The 22,860-nt window shown below is 40.3% G+C and overlaps 1 protein-coding gene across 1 annotated transcript in view; it reads right to left on the minus strand.

Annotated features, from left to right (window-relative positions):
- METAP1 (methionyl aminopeptidase 1) overlaps positions 1-1,002 on the minus strand; it is a 49,222-nt gene extending 48,220 nt beyond the window's left edge. Inside the window, exon 1 of the mRNA XM_065907051.1 lies at positions 838-1,002. Within this exon, the coding sequence (XP_065763123.1) occupies positions 838-951 (114 nt within the window). The 5' untranslated portion in view covers positions 952-1,002. The remainder of the gene's footprint in view (positions 1-837) is intronic.
- Between the last annotated feature and the right edge of the window lie 21,858 nt (positions 1,003-22,860).

Raw genomic sequence — 22,860 nt, forward strand, 5'->3', positions numbered from 1 at the left:
ACCATTCAATGCTGGCTTTGCTCCGCTGCACAAAACTTGCTAAAATACGGCCTTAAAGCATAATCCTTAATGGAACTGTCTTTTTCGCTCAGTGGGAAGTTCAGTTAATCTGAGGTGACTCATACTGTTGTTATCTTACGGTTTTGTAAATCAATAATTCTGAGTGCCAAAGGAAAAGAATGAATTACACAGACCCCTCTCCATCCGCAACTCCAAAGTTGCTTAAGTGTCAACGTGCGGCAGTAAAACCTAGGGACAGGGGTCGGTGGGTGGGGCTGGAGCCAGCACTGTCCCTCTCGGCGCCCCCACCGTCCCAGGTAACCCTTCTCCAAGCCCAGCGGATCTCTTCCGACCCCCAATCCCGTAGGACCAGAGTGACTACCCGGCCCCGCAGCCCCCACCGACCAAGACCAGAGCCCCGCCGGGAGCTGCAGCTGCGGCGGCTCGCACAGCCAGGGCTGCCCCCTTCCCCGGCGACCCCACCTGTCCCGCGAAGCCCGCACACCTGGCGGCCCCCGCCCGCTCGGAAGAAGCGCGTCGAAAACTGGCTCCTAAACGCGGCGCCCTAGGGCGGTCGGGAGACCGGGGGCAAGTCCGCTTCCGCCCCCAGCCCACAAGGCAGCGAGCCAGCGCCCCCACCCCCGCGGGCGTCCCAAGCGGCCGGAGGGGCCCCAGATCCCCCGAGAGGGGGCGGCGGCGCGGCAGACTAGGCGGAGGAGGAAGAGCGGCCGGCGAGCTCGCCCGGGGAAGAGGAGGAGCGTGTCCCGACCGGCCGCGAGGGCAAAGCGGAGAGGGGAGGGAGGCGGCGGCGGGGCCGCGAGGGGAGCGGGAGTCTACCTGCGAGCAGAAGTACGAGCCCTGGATGCCCAGCTTGATGCAGGTGGGGCACTGGAGCTTGGCCTCGCTGCTGCAACCGTCCGTCTCGCACACACGCGTCTCCACCGCCGCCATGCTGCCTGGCCACTGGAGGAGCGCCTCACCGAGGAAGAAGGGGAGGAGGGAGGGAGGAACGGTTGGGCAGAGGAAGGGCAGGGGAGGGGAGAGAGGCCGCGCCGGGGGAGGAGCTCGGGCCGCCGGGCCTGGGCGCGGGAGGAGGAGGAGGAGCGCCGGGCCTGCCCAGAGCACGCTGCGCGCCCCGCCCCCGCCCCGCGCGCGCAGCTGGCCCCGCCCCGTGGCCTTGGCCCCGCCCCCCACCCGAGGCCCCCAGCCTCTCGGCCGCCAGTGCGCACGTGGTAGCCGCAAGGGTACCTGGCCTGCGCCTCGGCCCCTCCGCGCGGTCGCGCTTCTACCTGCCGCGAGCCGGCGCCCAGAGAAGGCCAGGTTCGGCCGACTAGGAAAGGCCCTCTCGGTGCCTAACGAGAAATCCCCAGTTGTCGCCTACTGACTGGATCCCAGGGTCTTGAACGTCTGCCATAAGCTCAGGCCTTTGGAAAGGACGCTCCACTCCTCTGTGTTGGTCCACCCGGCAGCTCCTTGGAAAAGGAAAGTAACTCCATTTTAAAGTTCTGATTCTCGCAGATAGTGTCTGCTTTGAGGCCTAAGGACCGCCGTTCATTCACAAAGAAAGGAAGCCTGGGAACTGTTAATGAAGAAGTGTGCTGGGTTTTGTGTCAGCTTTCCCTCGTGCCCTCTTATTTTTCACACCACTGCCCCCTCCATTGGCAAAGTACGTGCTAGTGATAGTGACACAACTCCTGAGTATTCAATACAGTTTTTGTATTATACCAGTTGATTGTTTAAGAGGTAAATAGGGGAGGATTGTGTTGATCATGAAATGTCACAATTGAAAGAAGCTTTAGAGGTCATCTAATGCAAACCTAAGTCTCTTCGGCTATGTCCCAGGTCTGCCATTTTCTAATTTGTTCTTGAGTATGGTTCTGTCACGAGCGAGGAGAGAGGGACTAGTAGTTACTGATCATCAACTTGGTAGTGCAAGTTCGCGTGCCCAACTGCACAGTGAGCGCAAAGAAACCAAAACATTGGCGTCTGGAGCAGAGAAAGGTTTGTTGTAGGACTATGAAAAGAGATGGATGACTCCTTGCTGTAAACCGCCCCGCCTGCCCCGCCCCATCCCTAGATCCCTGAAGGGTTTTGGCAACACATTTTTTTTAAAGCCCAGTGAAGGATGGAGGGAGTTGCAAGGTGTGCAATCAGCTGGTTTACAATTTTCTAATTCGCTGAAAGTGAGCTAAACTGCAGCCCTAGGTGACAGAAGGCCTGGGGCTCTGTGCTCAGGGTTATCAAGTAACATGTTCCATTCTGTGAAGGGTTTTCACATATGTAAAACAATTCAGGCAGTGTGCATTAAATACTATTATCTGGATATTTCAGAGAGGAGCTAAAGTAGAGGATTTAGGGAAAGGCCACATGGAAGACCCCATAGGATCCTGCTCCATTGCAAACTAAGTGCTGAGAACTTTTTCTTACCTAATTAATATTTTTAAAAATCTTTCCAAATTTGATAGATGAGAAAAGCACATACTTATTTTTAATAGTTTTGTTATATAAGTACATATAAATAGTTAATAAAATCAAATAATAAATTGTAAAATGTTATATATACATAAAAAGAAATCAAGCACCAAATATATGTATATACATAGATGTACATGTATATGCACATATAGGCTTTCTTGGTGTCTCAGAGATAAAGAATCCACCTGCCAATATAGGAGATGTAGGTTCGAGCCCTGGGTCAGAAAGATCCACTGGAGAAGGAAATGGCAACCCACTCCAGTATTCTTGCCTGGGAAATCCCATGGACAGAGGAGCCTGGTGGTCTATAGTCCATGGGGTCGAAAAGAGGCAGACACAAATTAGTGACTAAACAACAGTAAAAACAATATGCACATATAGCACATGTGTATAGAGTATTTTTAAACAAAAACTAGATCATACTATGCAGAGTATTTAGTTACCTGTTTTGTTCAAGTTGTGAACTATATTGCCATCAAATATACTTTTTCCAGGAAATTCCCTTGTGGTCCAATGGTTAGGACTCTGCACTTCCACTGCAGGGGGGCACAAGTTTGATCTCTACTTGCTGAGCTAAGATCCCATATGCTGTGTGGTGCAGTGAAAAATACATATATGATGCATATCGAGCTTCCCTTGTGGCTCAGCTGGTAGAGAATCCACCTGCAATGTGAGAGACCTGGGTTTGATCCCTGGGTTGGGAAGATCCCCTGGAGAAGGGAAAGGCTACCCACTCCAGTATTCTGACCTGGAGAATTCCATGGACTGTATAATCCGTGGGATCGCAGAGAGTCAGACACGACTGAGCAACTTGCACATAATGCATATATATGTATATTTTATAAATATGTATGTGTACTTTTTCCACATAATTTTGATGTCTGTATGATATTCTGTTATATAATTTACTGAGCCAAATTCACTAATAACAGACATTTAGATTATTTTTAATTACAGATTATAAACAAAGGTTCTGTATCTTTTTAGTTCTAACTTCACATAAGTCCTTATTTGTTTAGGATATATTCTTAAAAGTAGAATTGTTGGATTAAAGGATCATCACTGCTGTTTATTCTTTTTTACATAGTTTGCTAGTTTTTTCCTCAGAAAGTGTATAAAATTTACACTCTGGTCAGAACTATATTAGAGATCTTATTTCCGGAGACCTTACTAGTGCTAGGTATTATCTATTTTTAATGTTTTTCATTGGGATAAATAGATAAATCTATTTGTTATCAGATTATAGTAAGGCTGAACATTTTTCTCTGATTATACCCTTTTTTTTCTATTTTTATATGTTTGCTTTTATTTGTTAAAATTTCTTTTTTCAAGAACAATGCTAAAAAAAGTCAAGACGCAAATTGGCCACGATACCATCACCTAAACTCATCAGTGTTTCATCTGTCCTAGTTACCTTCAATCCTTTTCCACATGCATATTAAATGTTTACACATTTGCTGTTATTGATGGAATGTTTTGTTCAGTGTTTTCACATAGCACTATGGCATGGATTGTTCTTAGATTTATAGAAAACCGGAAGTCCCATTCCTTTTCTATATGATAACTTTTTGTGTACTTGTGCTATCGTGCTTATGGTTTGTAAGTTCTTACCGTATTCCCTTGTATTTTATTATATGTTTAGATCCCTTGTCATCTTTGTCCATCTACTCTGGAGGAATTCCAGTTTGCTGGCTTCTGATGGGTTGTGTGCAGGATTGAGCAAATCAGATAGAGGAATAGGAATTTCTGAAAATTCTAGTTAAAAAGACCCTCAGGGTTCTTCTTAGGCACCGGGAGGCTGGAAACTCCTGTTGGCCATCTCCTCTGGAGGCTGCTGCTTCCTTGATCTTTATGAAAGCCATACTGTAGGCCAATTAAGAGCACAGAAGTTGCATTAAGATAGGCACTGTTCAGTTTAGTCGCTCAGTCATGTCCAACTCTTTGTAACCCCATGGACTGCAGCATGCCAGGTTTTCCTGTCCATCACCAGTTCCGGAGCTTACTCAGACTCATGCCCATTGAGTCGGTGACACCATCCAACCATCTCATCCTCTGTCGTCCCCTTCTCCTCCCACATTCAGTCTTTCCCAGCATCAGGGTCTTTTCAAATGACTCAGTTCTTCGCATCAGGTGGCCACAGTATTGGAGTTTCAGCTTCAGCATCAGTCCTTCCAAAGAACACCCAGGACTGATTTCCTTTAGGATGAACTGGTTGGATCTCCTTGCAGTTCAAGGGACTCTCAAGAGTCTTCTCTAACACCACAGTTCAGAAGCATCAATTCTTCTGCACTCAGCTTTCTTTGTAGTCCAGCTCTCCCATCCATACATGACTACTGGAAAAACCATGGTTTTGACTAGATGGGCCTTTGTCAGCAAAGTAATGTCTCTGCTTTTTAATATGCTGCCTAGGTTGGTCATAGCTTTTTATCCAAGAACCAAGCATCTTTTAATTTCGTGGCTGCAGTCACTATCTGCAGTGATTTTGGAGTCCTAAAAATAAAGTCTCTCACTGCGTTTCCCCATCTATTTGCCATGAAATGATGGGATCAGATGTCATGATCTTAGTTTTCCAAATTTTGAGCTTTAAGCCAACTTTTTCACTCTCCTCTTTCACTTTCATCAAGAGGCTTTTTAGTTCCTCTTCACTTTCTGCCATAAGGGTTGTGTCATCTGCATATCTGAGGTTATTGATATTTCTCCAGGCAATCTTGATTCCAGCTTGTGCTTCTTCCAGCCCAGCATTTCTCATGATTTACTCTGCATATCAGAAAAATACAAATTAAAGTACCTACTTTTTAGAGTTCTGTCATAATTAATTTGGATCGACTTTTTAAGTGCTTAAGAGACAGATAAGTTATAGTTATCATCAATATTAGTTAGCCTTGCTATAAGTTTCTCTTTGGTCCCCTTCACCCCCATAAGACAAGCTATTGAGTGACATAAACTTCCTTGACCACCATTCTAGCTGTTCTTAAGACAATCAATTTTATGCTTTTGTTTAATTGTGAAAAAGTAACAAAACCGATTTTTATGAAATTATGCCAGACATAGTCTACTTTATTCTTTTCTTCCTTCTGATATTTTTAACTCAAAGTCCCTATTAGAAATCAATTTCTGTTTTAATTCCTGTGGGCAAAGTTCAGGTAGCCTATTTATAGCCAAAAGAATGGACTTCAGAGTCTCAGATAAGAATTTGGTGTTTCTCAGAGTCCTTTGGCCCTAGAGGGACTTGTTTCTCTGAACTTTTACACACAGAAAAGCATTTTTCAGGTAATGTCTAAACACATGCCCGAAGCCATCTCCAACTAGCTACTCTGCTTCAAGTGTCCACAGACAGTTTATATTCAATATGATCAAAAAGAAACAATTGTCCTCTATTGGGCACTATTGTCACCCCCTTTTCTTCCTGAATTTGCTATTTTGTTTAGTGACATCCTTTCTACTGTTATCTCCAAAGTTAAAAATTAGACTCTCTCAGGACTTCGCTCGTGGTCCAATGTTTAGGATTCAGCATTTGACTGCCATGGCCTGAGTTCAGTCCTTGGTCAGAGAACTGAGATGTTGAAAGCCATGTGGCGCAGCCAAAAACGAAATTGGGCTCTCTTTTCTTCCCCATGCTCCAACATCAAATCAATTACTCAATCCTATAGGTTTTATCTTCTAAATATTTGTTTTCTGTATTCTATCTATTCTTTGGCTGCATTTTTAGTTTAGGCCATTTTAAGCCTAAGCTTTACGGTAGCCTCTTAACACCTCTAATTCCATTGAATCTAATCCCTGCCATCAAACTGATTGTTCTAAGAGACAAATCTGATCATGCCTTTCCCATACTTAACATCTTTCGCTAATATGGGGCCTCTGGAGCTGTAGCCAAGATCCAAGAGGTAACCAGAGCTCGAAGAATTGGGGCCAGTGAAACAGTCAGAGCTAAGGGGATCTGTGGGAACATCAGGCCAAAGCAAAGGAGATAATCAAGGATCAGGAGCTTGGTACATAAAAGGAAAATGAGAAAATAAGTAACTAAGGATATTGAGAGCCAGATTTTCACTGTCTAAGCAGAAAGTTTAAAATATGGGAAGGCTGAAGACTAGAATGAATCATGTAGGATTATACTGGAAATAGAAATATCAGTGTGAACTCAAACTTTAGATAAATAATACAGTTGTATGTGTATATGTTTGGGTAACACTTGGCCCACTAAGAGGACCTAGTAGCAATGAACACACCTAATTTCCAGATCTTGGTTTCTAAAACTATTCCCCACTAAAAGGAATCAGAGCTTCTTGGAGAACTGGCACATTACAGGAGCAGGGGAAGTACAAGATAAATATGTAAAGTCCCATTGTACCAAAATATAAAGTAAAGCTCAAACATGATGGAGAGTATAAAAAGCACATTGTAGGCAATTTGAAGGAGCTCCTACTGGCCAAACTGGAGATGATCTGAGCATTAGAATAAATAATGATAGTATCAGATTATAAACCATTTTAGAAAATGTTCATCCATGAACCCATACTGATAAAAACATACAAATGAGAAACAGTGGTAAGCACTTCTTTATAACAATGTCAGATAATAAATGTGGAAGAAATGAAGTTGTTAGAAAATTCTTGGTGGACCATTATACTAATACTTGGGCTTCCCTTGTGGCTCAGCTGGTAAAGAAGCTGCCTGCGATGAGGGAGACCTGGATTCGACCCCTGGGTTGGGAAGATCCCCTGGAGAAGGGAAAGGCTCCCCACTCCCGTATTCTGGCCTGGAGAATTCCATGGACTATATAGTCTGTGGGATCCAAAGAGTCCAACACAACTGAGGGACTTTTGCCTTCACTTTCATAGTAATCTTGGGCTTCCCAGTGGCTCAACGGTAAAGAATTCACCGACAAGCAGGAGACACTGGTTCGATCCCTGGGTCAGAAAGATCCCCTGGAGGAGAGCAGAGCAACCCACTACAGTATTCTTGCCTGGAGAATCCCAAGGACAGAGGAGCCTGGTGGGCTCACAAAGAGTTGGACACGACTAAAGCGACTTAGCACAGGTGCACGCATAGTAATACTTTACTCAGGCAAGTGCTGAAATGATTGGGAGAAAATTTGTTAAGGAACAGAATAGTTACATAACCTCAGTGTAACTCCCTACAAAATATATACCATTTTAAAAGGCAAAATAGGAACTTCAGAGCTGAGAAACCTTGCAGATGCTTTCCTAAGTATGTTATCAAAGTTAAAATCACCAGTAATAGGACAGATCAACTTTGTGCATCTCCTAATATGAAACACCGAGAGCACAGTATATCTTTTGTGGTGTTCCTGCCAAAAATGTATAATTGACTCTAATCATGAGGAAACATCAGACAAATCTAAACAGAAGGCAGTCTGTAATATGTTAGCCTATACTCTTCAAAATCCCAGTGTCCCAACAGGGAAAGATTTGAGGAACTATTCCAGATCTAAAGAGACAAAGCAATTAAATACAACACTTGAAACTGGATTGAATCTTGGACCAAAAGAAAAAAACAATGTTTTTGCTATGATAGAAATTGATTGTATTTGATCCCTATTTGATCTCTTGGTGAAATTACTATTTCTTGGAGATCCAATTCAGGTATCACTTCACCATTAAATTTGTGTTGACCCTTGCAACTCTGACTTCCCTGTGGCTCAGACAGTGAAGAATCTGCCTGCAATGCAGGAGACCTAGGTTAGATCCCTAGGTTGGAAAGATCCCCTAGAGAAGGGAATGGCTACCCACTCAGTATTCTGGCCTAGAGAATCCCAGGGACTGAGAAGCCTGGCAGGCTACAGTCCATGGGGTCAAAAAGAGTTGGACATGACTGAGCAACTGATATTTCACTTTTACTTCGTGCAACTCTGGGGCTTCCCAGGTGGTGCTAGTGGTAAAGAACGTGCCTGCCAATGCAGGTAGATGTAAGAGACACAGGTTCAATCCCTGGGTCCAGAAGATCCACAGGAGGAGAGCATGTCAACCCACTCTGGTATTCTATGGACTTTCGTGGTGGCTCAGACGGTCAAGAATCTGCCTGTAATACAGGAGACCCAGGTTTGATTCCTGGGTCGGGAAGATCCCCTGGGGAAGGGAATGGCAATCCCCTCTAGTATTCTTGCCTGGGGAATCCCATGGACAGAGGAACCTGGCGGGTCAGAGTCCATGGGGTAGGAAAGAGGAGGACCCGGCTGAGCGGCAAACACGTGCAGCTCTACTTCACCAGTGCCTTCCACAGTGCTACCTCTCAGCCAGGTACAGGGTGTTACTATTGCAATTAATAATTTCAGGTAACATTTACTAAGAGCGTACTATATGATAAGATATGGTCATATGTATGTCAGTACTACTACGTAAGTAGAAGTGACATGCTAATGCAGTTACTTTTGATCCTCTCAAGGACTCTGTGAAGTAGGTCCTAGTTGTTGTTCAGGCGCTCAGTCATGCCCCACTCTGCCACCCCGTGGGCTGCAGCACACCAGGCTTCTCTGTCCTTCACCATCTCCCAGAGTTTGCTCAAACTCATGTCCATTGAGTCAGTGATGGCATCCAACCATTTTCTTCTCTGTCGCCCCCTTCTCCTCTTGCCCTCAATCTTTCTCAGCATCCAGGTCTTTTCCAATGAGTTGGCTCTTCACATCAGGTGGCCAAAGTATTGGAGCTTTAGCTTCAGCATCAGTCCTTCCAAAAATAGTCAGGGTTGATTTCCTTTAGGATGGACTGGTTTGATCTTTCAGTCCAAGGGACTCTCAAGAGCCTTCTCCAGCACCACAGTTCAAAAGCACCAATTCTTCAACACTCAGCCTTCTTTATGGTCCAACTCTTACATGACTACTGGAAAAACCATAGCTTTGACTATACAGACTTTTGTCAGCAAAGTAATGTCTCTGCTTTTTCATAAGCTAAGTTTGTCATAGCTTTTCTTACAAGGAGCAAGTGTCTTTTAATTTCATGGCTGCAGTCACCATCTGCAGTGATTTTGAAGCCCAAGAAAATAAAGTCTGTCATAGTTTCCATTTTTTCCCCATCTATATGCCATGAAGTGATGGGACTGGATGCCATAATATTAGTTTTTGGAATGTTGAAGTTTTAAGCCAGCTTTTTCATTCTCCTCTTTCACCTTTATCAAGAGGCTCTTTAGTTCCTCTTCAATTCCTGCCATTGGGATGGTGTCATCTGCATATCTGAAGTTATTAATGTTTCTCCCACCGATCTTGATTCTAGCTTGTGCTTCATCCAGCTCATCATTTCGCATGATGTACTCTGCATATAAGTTAAATCAGCAGGGTGACAATATACAGGCTTGACATCCTCCTTTCCCAGTTTTGAACCAGTCTGTTGTTCCATGTCTGGTTCTAACTGTTTCTTCTTGACCTGCATGCAGGTTTCTCAGGATACAGGCCTGGTATTCCCATCTCTTTAAGAATTGAAATCCACACAGTGAAAGGCTTTACCTTAGTAGGCGAAACAGAAATAGATGTTTTTCTGGAATTCCCTTGCTTTTTCTATGATCCAATGAATGTTGGCAGTTTGATCTCTGGTTCCTTTGCCTTTTCTAAATCCAGCTTGTACATCTGGAAATTCTTAGTTTATGTACTGTTGAAGCCTAGCTTAAAGGATTTTGAGCATTACCTTTCTAGCATGTGAAATGAGCTCAGTTGTGTGAGCTCATTTGAACATTCTTTGGCATTGCCCTTCTTTGGGATTTGAAAGCCCAGGTCCTAGTACTAATCCCATTTTTTGCCCAAGTTCACATAAACAGTAGGTGGCTGAGCCTGGTCTTGAGTTCAAGTCTGTCTGACTACGAATCCCATGCTGTTAACCACTGTATCCATTACCTTTACTCTTTCACCTGTCTCTCCTACAAGTCTGTAACTTCCTTGTGACAGGAGGATTTATATCTTATTTTTTTTTCTATTCCCAACCCTTAACCTCATCACAATTCTTGATATATTATAAGTGCTTAGTCAGTGGTTTTCCTCCTTAAGTTTATATAATGTAACTATGAATTATCTCAAATGTTCAAAAGAGAAAAAAGGTATGTGTGTCTGGTGATTGAAAGAGAGTTGGGGGGGAAGGAAGAACACTGGTTTTATCAGAACCCAGAAGGAAGCAGATGATGCTCTCAAGCTGGGTGATTTGAGAAAAGAAAAGAATTTGATAAAAGGACTAGGGACTTCCTGGTGGTGCAGTGGTTAGGTCTCCATGCTTCCACTGCAGGGGACACAGCTTCTATCCCTGTTCAGGGAAGTTCTACATGTCTCATACTGTGGCCAAAAAAAAAAAAAAAAAAAAGGACTATATACTAAGGATTGGACAGGGCCTTGGAAAAGCAAAAGAAATGGTACAATAACTGAGAGTTAACAATGGGAAAATATTTACGTTTCTCAATCTGAAGGAGTAAGAGGACAGGGCAGTAAGTTGCAACTGTCCTAGAAAATCAAAGCCAGAAGTTTTGGTATTCAGATACAGTGGAAAATGGATCAATTTCATTTTCTCTTTCCAGAGTAGCATTTTTATTGATGGATGCTAAAGAATGCTTTGTGTCTGCTGAAGAAATATTTGTAGCCAAAACTGAGAAGTTTATTAACATTCACCAAAATTTAGTTTTTTGTTTCTGTCTGCTCCCCTTTATGGGCCCACAGTATGGAAGCTGATGTTCAGGATTCAGCAGATTCCTGCATGCTAACTTACTGGATATTTCCAGTACTCGACGCAATAAATGCAAATGCCAAAATCCAGAGTGAGCTGGGAAGAGAAGGCCTCCTAGCTGGAGTTACGACTTTTGGTTAAAAGACATACCCAACCCAAAGCCACCCCAAAGTCAGGAATCTAGGACCTCATTCTCTTCCTTCCCTTCAGTCCTCTAAAACTACAATAAGGAGCCTGTCATCTACAGTGGACCATACAAGTCCACCTCAAAGGGTAGAGGGCCAGACTGAGAAGGGATTGCAAAACAGTCAGACATGACTTAGCAACTAGACAACAGCAACCACCAAGCTTCTTAAGAATCGAAATACTGGCCAATACTGTTGAGGTCCTCAGTTACCCCTCCCCAGTCAATATCCCTCCACTACCTCCTGCAGTGCTGCCACAAAGATTCTTCTGCTTCTGCATAATATATGTTTTAATGGAAATGGAATAACAGAAGCTTATGACAAGGACTAACACTTCGCTTGCTCTGTCATGTTTTTATAGCTGAGAAGCATCATGGTGTAAACAATGGCTTGGGAGTCAGAAAACTGATCCATGTGTCTAGTTCCAAACCCTTTGTCTTATGCAATGAACTTCAGATCTTTCAGCTTTTGTCTCCTCATCTGTAGAATGTTGTTAAGAAAATCAAATGAATTTGTACCTGTGAAATCATTTTGTAAACCATAAAGTGCCATATGAGTGCAAATGATCACTGCTTATGCCCGCCTCCCTTCTATATATGACATATCCTGTGAGAGCAGGAACCTTGTCTCTCTTGTCTATTTGCTATTATATCCCTAGTACCCAGAATAGGGGCTGGCACAGTATAGGCATGGCATTAGCATTAGTCAGGGAAGGCTAACTGCTGTAATAGACAATCCCAAAACACTCAGTGACTTAAGAAAATCAAGAGTTTATATCTCCCTATGTCAGAGTCAGTTATAGATCTGACTATAGTCGGGGAAGCCCTGCTTTCTCAGTCAGTCTGATCTCAGATCCCAGATCAGTCTTTTATGTATACCACATCCTGGATCCTTGGAATCCTTACCTGAGAATAGGCTGCCACGAGAACTCTCCTATGCATGAGATTTCACAGGTCACCACGGGAGTGGTGTAGTTCACTCTAGCACATTCCACTGGCCAGAAATCAGTCCCCAGCCACATACAAGGGATGCTAGAAAACATAGTTTATCTGTAGCCTCAACATAAGAGAAAATGAGTTTGATTAGCAACCTACCAATCATTACTATGACTTTCACAATATCTGAAGAATAAACACATGAAGAAATGAAGTATACACATGTGAATGCAGCTTAGGATGCACTTTTGTTTATTAGCATCTCAGTAATGACATTTTCTTTTTACTTGAAGTATAGTTGATCTGGGGGCCTCCCTGGTGGCTCAGTGGTAAAGAATTCACCTGCTGATGCAGGAGATGAAGGTTCGATCCCTGGGTCAGGAAGATCCCCCTGGAGAAGAAAATGGCAACTCATTCCAGTATTTTTGCCTGGGAAATCCCATGGACAGAGGAGGCTAGTTTATGAGTCTCAGGGGTTGTAAAAGAGTTGGAAATGGTTTAGTGACTAAACAACAACAACAGAAACTACAATGGTTAATTTACAATGTTGTATTAATTCAGGTACACAGCAAAGTGATTCAAATATACATATATTTATTCTTTTTCATTATAAGTTATTACAAGGTATTGAATATAGTTACATGTGCTATACAGTAGGTCCTTTTTTAAAATCTATTTTATAGGTAGTAATGTATATCTGTTCATTCCAAGCTTCTAGTTTACCCCTCTCCCTACCACTTTCATAACCATAAGTTTGGTTTCTATGTCTATGAGTCTGTTTCTATTTGGTAAATAAGTTCATTTGTATCACTTTTTTAGATTCCACATATAAGTGATATGATTTGTTTGCCTTTCTCTGACTTACTTCACTTAGTATGACAATCTGTAGGTCCATCCATGTTGCAGCAAATGGCATTATTTCATCATTTTTATGGGTGCATGGTATTCCATTGTGTGTTGGGGAGGGTGATGTTTGCCATATCTTCTTTATCCTTTCATCTGTAGATGGACATTTATAGGTTGCTTCCATGTCTTCGCAATTGTAAATAGTGCCACTATTGAACACTGGGTTGCTTGTATCTTTTCAAATTAGAGTTTTCGTCTTTTTTGGAATCTATGCCAGGAATGGGATTGCTGGTCCATATGGTAAATCTGCTTATAGTTTTTTAAAAAAACCTCCATACTGTTCTCCCTAGTGGCTGCACCAGTGTACAATCCCATTAATTATATAGAAGCGTTCCCTTTTGTCCAGACCCTCTCCAGTATATTATTTGTAGACTTTTTGATGATGGATGACCATTCTGCCAGATGTGAGGTGATACTGCATTGTGGGGTATTTTTAATTTTTCTTATTTATTTATTTTCAACTGCACTGGGTCTTCATTGCTGCATGCAGACTTTCTCTAGTTGCAGTGAATAGGGGCTACTCTTCGTTATGATGCATGGGCTTCTTATTGTGGTGGATTCTCTTGTTGGGGAGCATGGGCTCTAGAGCTCAGAGCCTGTGATGCACAGGCTTAGTTGCTCTGCGGAATATGGAATCTTGCCAAGTCAGAGATAGAACCAGTGTCCCCTGCATTGGCAGGAAAATTCTTAACCACTTGACCACCGGGGAAGCCCCTCATTGTGGTTTTGACTTCCATTTCCCTAATGTTCAGAGACGTTGAACATCTTTCCATGTGCTTGTTGACCATCTGAATTTCCTCTTTGGAAAAATGTCTATTTAGGTATTCTGCCCGTTTTTTGATTGGGTTATTTGTTTGTTTGTTTGTTGTTGAAACTGAGCTCTGTGAGCTGCTTGTATATTTTGGAAATTACTCCCTGGTAAATTTCATTGTTTGCAAATAATTTCTCCAAGTCCATAATTTGTCTTTTGTTTTGCTTATGGTTTCCTTTGCAGTGCAAAAGCTTTTACATTTATTTAGCTCTCATCTGTGTCTTTTTGCTTTTATTTCCGTTACTCTAGGAGACAGATCAAAAGAAGTATTGCTGCGATTTATGTCAAAGAGTGTTCTGCCTATGTTTTTCTCTAGGAGTTTCCTAATATCCTGTCTTACATTTAGGTCCTTAATCCATTTTAACTTTATTTTTCTATATGATGTTAGAGAATGTTCTAATCTCATTCTTTTCCACGTAGCTGTCCAGTTTTCCCAGCACCGCTGACTGAAGAAACTGGTTTTTTCCCATTGCGTATTCTTGCCTCCTTTGTTGTCGGATATCTGTAAGTTTGTGGGGTTTCCGCCTGGGCTTTCTGTCCTGTCACATTGCTCTGTGTGTCTGTTTTTGTGCCTGTGCCATACCGTTCTGATTACTATAGCTTTGCTAGTTAACTTTTCTAATGCATAGTACGATACACTTTTTTTTTCTAAATTATAGTCAGGGCCAGTGCTTGACCTTGCCTTATATGTTTTGAGGAGTTAGCTTGAGTTTAGTTAAAATGCTTTAATCTTAACATGTACATATTTTAATTCTACCAGAAAGTGGTTTTTACAATTAATATTAGCATTGTAAACACTTGTTTAGGTTTATGTGACTGTACATAGAGTAGCAGACTAATAGAACAGGATTACAGAAATGCACATTTCAGCCGTGAATGACATAAAACATACCCCTGTGTCCTTCTGTACAATATGTATGTGTTCATCAGACAACAGATATTGTAAATTATATCTCCAATAATGATTTTTATTCATGAAATGAAATAGAATTAGCATGTGTTGCTAAAAACCTCTCTAGAAGCCAGTATTTCCTTTACTGTGTTGCCATAGTAGCTTTTCTGCAATATTCTTTTTTAATTTTTAAATAATCAGATTTTAACAGGCTGTTTAAGATTCTAAGCAATGACATCTTTTCCTTCTTATTAAATTATAAGGCACTCAATGCATTTTAATAAATGTTTTGATCAAATTGTTAGTATGAATAACAAAACTTCTGTTGGTCTTGATTTACCAACATGTATGTGGAATCATGATGAGGGAAAAATTCCCACACTTACTGTGTACATAAATACAGAGACTCTTAAAATATTTTAAATAAGACACATACTTAAAGCTATATTTTAAATAGAAACAGTAAATATTATTTGATAAATATTTGTAAATACTTATAAGAGAATTATTTTCTCATTTGATAAATAACATCTACTAGAGATAACAAACTAGAAAATATTAAAAAAATTTCTTTTATAAAACCAATTTTAAAAAATACTAACAAGTAACTTGTCACAAAATGTATTACTATCAAGAAGAAATTTAGAAAACTTCATTGAAAGACTTAAATAAATATAAAGGCAATATTTATATATAAGAAAACAAACATTTTTAAAATTGAATTATAGTTGACTTCTTACAATTTCATGCTAGTTCCAGGTGTACAAACATTTTTTCTGATTCAGTTCATCCCAAGTTAATATATAGGTTAGTTATAATTAACAGTTAAAATCAGTGAGATATGTTATTATTGTTTTGTTAATTGTTGAAATGATTTTTAATTTTATTTATCTTTAATAACAGTAGAAGATAGTTACAAAATTATGGGAGGGAAATAATAATTAAAAGAGAAGTCTAATTTTACCATATATAAAGCTATATATGGTACCAGTTTAAAATCAATAATATAGTCCCAAAGGACAAAGTAGTCTAGAAAGCAGAATGATAGAGTCCAAAAAATAAGAATATCTGAATTCAAGTTCTGAATCTCCTTTATAGTTAGTTTCTCCTTGCCTCCCTTCTATGGTAGTGGTTTAGTCGCTAAGTTCTGTCCTACTCTTGCCACCCCATTGACTGTAGCCTGCCAGGCTTCTCTGTCCATGGGATTCTGTAGGCAAGGATACTGGAGTGGGCTGCCATTTATTTCTCCGGGAAAAAGTGAAGTGAAAGTTGCTCAGTTGTGTCCAACTCTTTGCAACCCCATGGGCTATAAAGTCCCTCAAATTCTCCAGGCCACAATACTGGAGTGGGTAGCCTTTCTCTTCTCCAGGGGATCTTCCCAACCCAGGGATCGAACCCAGGTCTCCTGCATTGCAGGCGGATTCTTTCCCAGTTGAGCCACAAGGGAAGCCCAAGAATAATGGAGTGGGTAGCCTATCCCTTCTCCAGGGGATCTTACCAACCTAGGAATCTAACCAGGGTCTCCCTCATTGCAGGTGGATTCTTTACCAACTGAACTATGAGGGAAGCCCCTCCTGTAGAAGAGGGATTTACTCACATATGATGTGTGATGTATATGCGCTAAGTCACTTCAGTCATGTCCAACTCTTTGCAACCCTGTGTACAAATCAATATAAAGGTGAGGAATGATTGAATAAATAATCTTAGGAAAATTAGGTAGAAATTTGGGGAAAAATAAATTGAAAAATGATGAATTAAGAACAAATGTAGGGCTTCCGTGTTGGCTCAGTGGTAAAGAATCCACTTGTCAAAGCAGAAGATACAGGTTCAATCCCTGGTCTGGGAAGATCCCACATGCTGCAGAGCAACTAACCCCACCACCACAGCTGCTGAGCCTGAGCTCCACAGCCCAGGAGCCACAACCACTGAGCCCATCCGTGCCCCGTAACTGCCAAGCCTGTGTGCCCTGGCGCCTGTGCTCCACACAGCAGCAGCCACTGTAATGGGAAGCCCAGGCACTGCAACAGAGAGTAGCCACCGCTCGGCGCAACTAGACAAAAGCCCAAGCAGCAGTGAAGATCCAGCACAGCCATACATAAATAAATTATGTATAAAAAAGAACAAAAGTAAAAAATTTAAAGTAATAAAATTAGCCGAAGAATAATTGAAAGAAATAAAATTGGATATTTTATTCTGTTTAGAATTTTGTTTGGAATTCTAAATTCTATTTCAAACAGAAGACTAAGTCGAAATTCAACTTTATCATGTATTTATTGAGCTATGCTACCATATCGTAAGCATTATTATAGAATCTCAGGTTAGATCAGTAAACAACAGACAACACAGTTTGTAACCCTGACAAACCCTGACAAACCCAGACAAACAACAGTTTGTAACCCTGAAGGTTCCAGCAAAAATCAAATATCGAGGATAGATAACTGTTTTCAAGAAAAATAAAGAACGGTGTGGTAATGGTTTATAGACAGACATATAAATGAGTGAAACAGAATTGAGAGTCCAGAAATAAACCCATGCATTTATTTTCCAAAAAGTTGAAAACCACTCAAATGTCCATCTACTGCTTAATGAATTTTTGTTGTATTGTATCTGCATAATGGAATAGTATTCGATCATAAAAAGAATGAAGTACATGTTACAACATGGGTGAGCCTGAAAAATATGCTAAGTGAAAGAAGTCAAGCACAAAAAGCCACATATTGCATAATGTCATTTATATGAAATGTCCAAAATAGGCAAAGCCATAGAAATAGAAATTACATTAGTAGTTTCCTGGGAACAAGGAAAAGAGAGAATGGGGAATGACAGGGTTTCTTTTTAATTGGTGAAAATACCCTGGAACTAGTGGGGATACTCTTATTGTTATTCTTTGGAAAGTCATTTTTTCCTCTGTAAATGCTTTTAAGATTTCCTTCTTTGTCTTCAGTTTTCATTAGTTTTGCTATAATGTCCCAGAGGTGATTTTCTTTGTATTTATCATGCTAAGTCTAGAGTTTATTGGCTCAATGGCTTGATATCTCTTGTTGGATTTTGATAATTCTTAGTCAATATCTCTCATTTCACATATGTTAAAAGTAAATTTCCATTATATATATATATATTGTTTCTTAACAGTGTCCCATATGATTCTTAATATTTTCATTAAGAATTTTTAATATTTTAAAAAATATTTTCTATTCATTCTCTTCTCCAACTTTCTGTCTGAATGCTGGGAACTCCAAATATTATTGTTTGGTGGTTTTTTCTCCTGATATTAAGTCATTCAAGGAAATATTTCTCCTGTCTCCTGCCAAGGAGGTGTGTTTATCTGACTGCCTCAACCCCCACGAATGAGTGTGCATATTTTCACTTTATTCTCCCAGTCAACTCCTGGACTCAAACTTCCTCTTGTCCAGATCTCATGTTTTCATTCCCATTTTCTTTGACCTTGTGGGTTTTAATATATATTTTATTCTTTTACTGCCCCTTTAAGGAAGCCTTGAGTAGAAGAAAAAATAAATGATTATTCTGCCATGCTTAACAGGAAGTCATATGTACAGTACTAGTCAGTGTTGGTAGATTTCTGATGGTGAGGGCCTTTTTATAAAAGATCTTTAAATCTGATTTCTCTTCTGAGAAGAAAGCCTAAATAAATAATGTAAAATTCAAAATTGAGAGTATTTTCTAGGGACTTCCCTGGTAGTCCAGTGCCTAAGACTCCACACTCCAAATGCAGGGGGCCTGGGGTTCAGTCCCGGTCAGGGAACTAGATCCCACATCCTGCAACTAAAGAGCACATGTGCTGTAACTAAGACCTGGCTCAGCCAAATAATTTTCTTTTAAAAAAGAATGTTTTCTATTAAGAAGGATATTCACAGTAGCATACTTAATGATAAAGTTCAGATTAACCTAACTACCTAATGGTTTGGTAATAGATAAATAAATTTTAGAGTTTACATCTAATAGAAAATTGTACAGCCCTTTAAATTTGTCAAGATATGTATTAACATAGATAAATGCTATTACACTGTTAACTGAAAAGGATACAATTTTTAAAAATTGTCTAGAAACAAATACAACTCAAAACAGAAGCATATAAAAGTATGTTTCTGTATGGAAATAACTTATCCAAATATGGACAATACTTACCTTAGGATGGTGGAACAATGACAAATGCTTTTTTTTAAATATATATGTATATACTTTTCTATATTTTCCATTATGCCTAATGAATGTGTACTTTCTTAAAATAATGAAGATAGGGGAAACACCATTTTAAAAAGAAGAAACATTATTTCTTTAACTTACACTATGCTATTTATAATACTAATTAATATGAAGCCCACATTATTTGTTCAAAATATCATATTACTTTTTAATTCATTACAAGTCCTTGTTTTAAGTTTAGTTATAAAGATGGAGAGTTTTCAACATGCATTTCTTGAAAATAGTGTTTGAGAAAGAATCCTGGACTCACAAACCTAACAAACCCCTAGGTCATATTCTCTACATTTCATAGAAAACATGTTTCACTTACAATTCGGCCTCAAAATTAATTGATTCAAATTCTGTGCTACTACAACTCTAAAATGCAGTGCCTTAGATAAATATCAACCAAGTACTACAGAGTTTAATTTGAAATAACATGTTCCACGTTACAGTCTGATCTCCTTCAATACTGTTTAACAAATTAAAATGGCAAATGGTATCATCTGCTAACTCTTTGAGGCAGCAAGAGATACTGAAGAGTTGCTTGAGTTTATCTCTGCTGACATATTCTACAATGTGTTGCAAGACTGTTCTAAGATTGATTTATACAAGTTGAACCAGAAGCGATTTTTTAAGTGGATTTAGAAGTGTGGTGTAAAATAAGCATTATTCTGGTTTTCTGTTTTCAGTGCTTGAGATAAATTTAAAAGAAGTGAAATCTTTGAGTAATTGGAATTAGACAACTGTCACATTGTTAATTGGCTATACCCCAATACAAAATAAAAAGTGTTTAAAAAAAAAGAATTAGACAACTATCCATAAGTTGTGGAACATTTGAAATATACACTAACACAAACGCCACATTGTAGATTCTGAACTTAATTTCTCATATGAATTGTGAAAATAATGCATCATCTACAGGTTAGCAGGATCTAAAAGATGGAAACTTCATTACCAAGGAACATAACATTTACAGGCAAGAAAAGAGTCTTTTATATTCTGTTTATGTTCACAGCAACTGTCTTAGCAAAGAGAGAAGCCCAGAAAAGAAGCAAAGTATAATTCTTAATATCTTTCCATTTGGGCTCAAATTACCCAGAATGGTTTATTCTGCCTTCTAATAGATGGCTGGAAAAACAACTACTACACCAAGCTCATGTGGAAATGAAAGACAAGCATCTATTTGTTTTACAGGTTTATAGCAGCTTCTTCTCTGATAGCTCGCCCAAGCTTCTTTGGGGGCCCTCGACAGCTGCCATTTTGCAGTGCTCAGTGGGAAACTCACTCACATGAAATGAGCTTACAGATTTCTGTTGCTTCCTTTCGTAGCAAAAAGGTCCTTTCCTGTCAGTGCTTTCCAAGTTACTCTGTTTGCATGGCTTTATGACTCTCAAAGGAACACACACCATGTAGCATATAAGTTAGGAAATTTATAGTATCCATTCATGTAGCTTGATTTATGGCAGGACTCCCATTTCAGCTCTGTTCTGGGCATGTCAGAAGGCAGTGAAAGAGGTGAGATTCTACAGGGGCTAGCAGAGAAACCTCAAAGGAGAGGTCAGATGGGCTACCAAGGTCAGAACGTCTTTGTGAGAAAGCTACTTCATGTAGCTGTGAGTACAGCAGCTCTTATGAGAATAATCAGTGTAACTGTGTGATACTGTAATACTTGTCTCCTGATAGTTCAAGAAGTGTCAATATGCAACCTGGATTGCATAATCTGCCTACTTTGCTTTTCCCAATGTCATCAGCATCGAAATGAATAATGCAACTGAATAATGCAGTTCACTCATTCCTTATCTTACAGTTAAGCCATATGTCTTTTCAAATACTTGGTATATTTAGGCAAGTTTTTTTTTTTTTTCCCCAATAATAGTTTTTACAGCAAGAATATTAGTTCTCTAAGGAATCTCAAGTAATTTTATAATCATAACTGTTTTATCTATGTATTCTGATATATTTTATTCTGAGATGAAGAGGATATGTTTTCAATGTCTCATGCCATCTCTTCTTATTTAAAGCATTGATATGATATATAAGTACTTGATTCTATAGTTTATAAAAACTGAATAAGACATGATCATGAGATGTGAAAAACTAACTCATTAGAAAAGACCCTTTGCTAGGAAAGATTGAAGGCAGGAGGAGAAGGGGATGACAGAGGATGGGGTGGTTGGATGGCATCACGACTCAATGGACATGAGTTTGAGTAAATTCTGGGAGTTGGTGATGGACGGGAAGCCTGGTGTGCTGCAGTCCATGGGGTCACAAAGAGTTGGACACGACTGAGCGACTGAACTGAACTGTAAGACACTTTTGGAGGGTTCTCTGCAAAGTCTGATATTAGTGAGCCTGCACTTTTAAGGCTTCTAAAAATAGAGATCACCTGCAAAATCATGTTATATTCCTGAGAGTCTCAAATATTCAGAGCAACTCTTTGCCATAAGATCTCTCTCTTCTGTTTCACTTAGGATGAAAGCCTTTGATGAACTCATGAGATTGTGGAAAGAATGTTTCTAACACTTTTAGTTACATTCAAAGATTGAAATGCAATCCACAGCTTAGTGGGGATATTTCTACTTATTTGACAAGTTGGATTGTTTGTCTCAACTCAGAAAATAAAACATCATCTTCTAATATACAAGAGTTTCATAGGATGCAAGAAGAGAACTCTTGCCTATGGAGTTAGTAAAGTAAAAATATTTGTTGTACAAATTTAGAGATTGGCTTATGTATAAAGAATCCTGCCCACACTGTAAAAGATTGCACTTGCCATGACTTAGGGGATTTGAAGAAGCAGAATGCTGATTCTGAGGTCATAGGGCCTTTGGGGATGTATTTATTTGCATGGACTGAGATAACAAAATACCATTAACTCGGTGGCTTGAACAACAGTTTCTTTTCTCATGGTTATAAAGACTAGAAGCCCACGATCAAGTTGTTGACATATTTGGTTTCTTCTGAGTCCACTCTCCTTGGCTTGTAGATGTCCAAATTCTTGCTGTGTCCACGCATGATCATCCCATGGCCTATGTTGTCTGTGTCCTAATCTCTTATAAAGATACCATGTCATATTAGATTAGGGCTCATCCACATGGTCTCATTTTATTGCCTGCTAAGTCACTTCAGTCATGTCTGACTCTTTGTGACCCTGTGGACTGTAGCCCACCAGACTCCTCTGTCCATGGGATTCTCCAGCAAAAATACTGGAGCGGTTTGCCAGGCCCTCCTCCAGGGGATCTTCCTGACCCAGGGATTGATCCTGGGTCTCTTATGTCTCCTTCATTGGCAGGCAGGTTCTTTACCACTAGCCCTACCTGGGAAGCCCATTTTATCTTAATTACCTCTTTAAAGGCCCAGTCTCCAAATACAGTCACATTCTGAGGTGCTGGGGGTTTGAATTTCAATAAATGAATTTGAGGGGGACACAGTTCAGTTCATAATATTGGGAAATATGCTATCCTGGATCTCTCAGAATATAGATCCAGGAAACATGGAAGTAGTTCACAATATTTCCCAATGTATGATCTTGATTATTCACATGGTAATGCTGGAAGATCCAGGAGAAGATGCCTGAGCTTACAATAATATTTGCACATATTGTCACACATTCAGAATAGAAGTCAGTTACTGCTGACTATGCTGGGTCTTCATTGCTGCATGGGCTTCTCTCCATTTGTGGCAAGCGGGGGCTACGATGTAGCTGGGCTGCGGTTCATCTCTTGTGGAGCATGGGCTCTAGGGCACTCGGGCTTCAGTAGTTGCAGCGTATGGTCTCAGTAGGTTGAGGTTCCAG

Source organism: Muntiacus reevesi, chromosome 16 (genome assembly GCF_963930625.1).
Source record: "Muntiacus reevesi chromosome 16, mMunRee1.1, whole genome shotgun sequence".
NCBI lineage: Eukaryota > Metazoa > Chordata > Mammalia > Artiodactyla > Cervidae > Muntiacus > Muntiacus reevesi.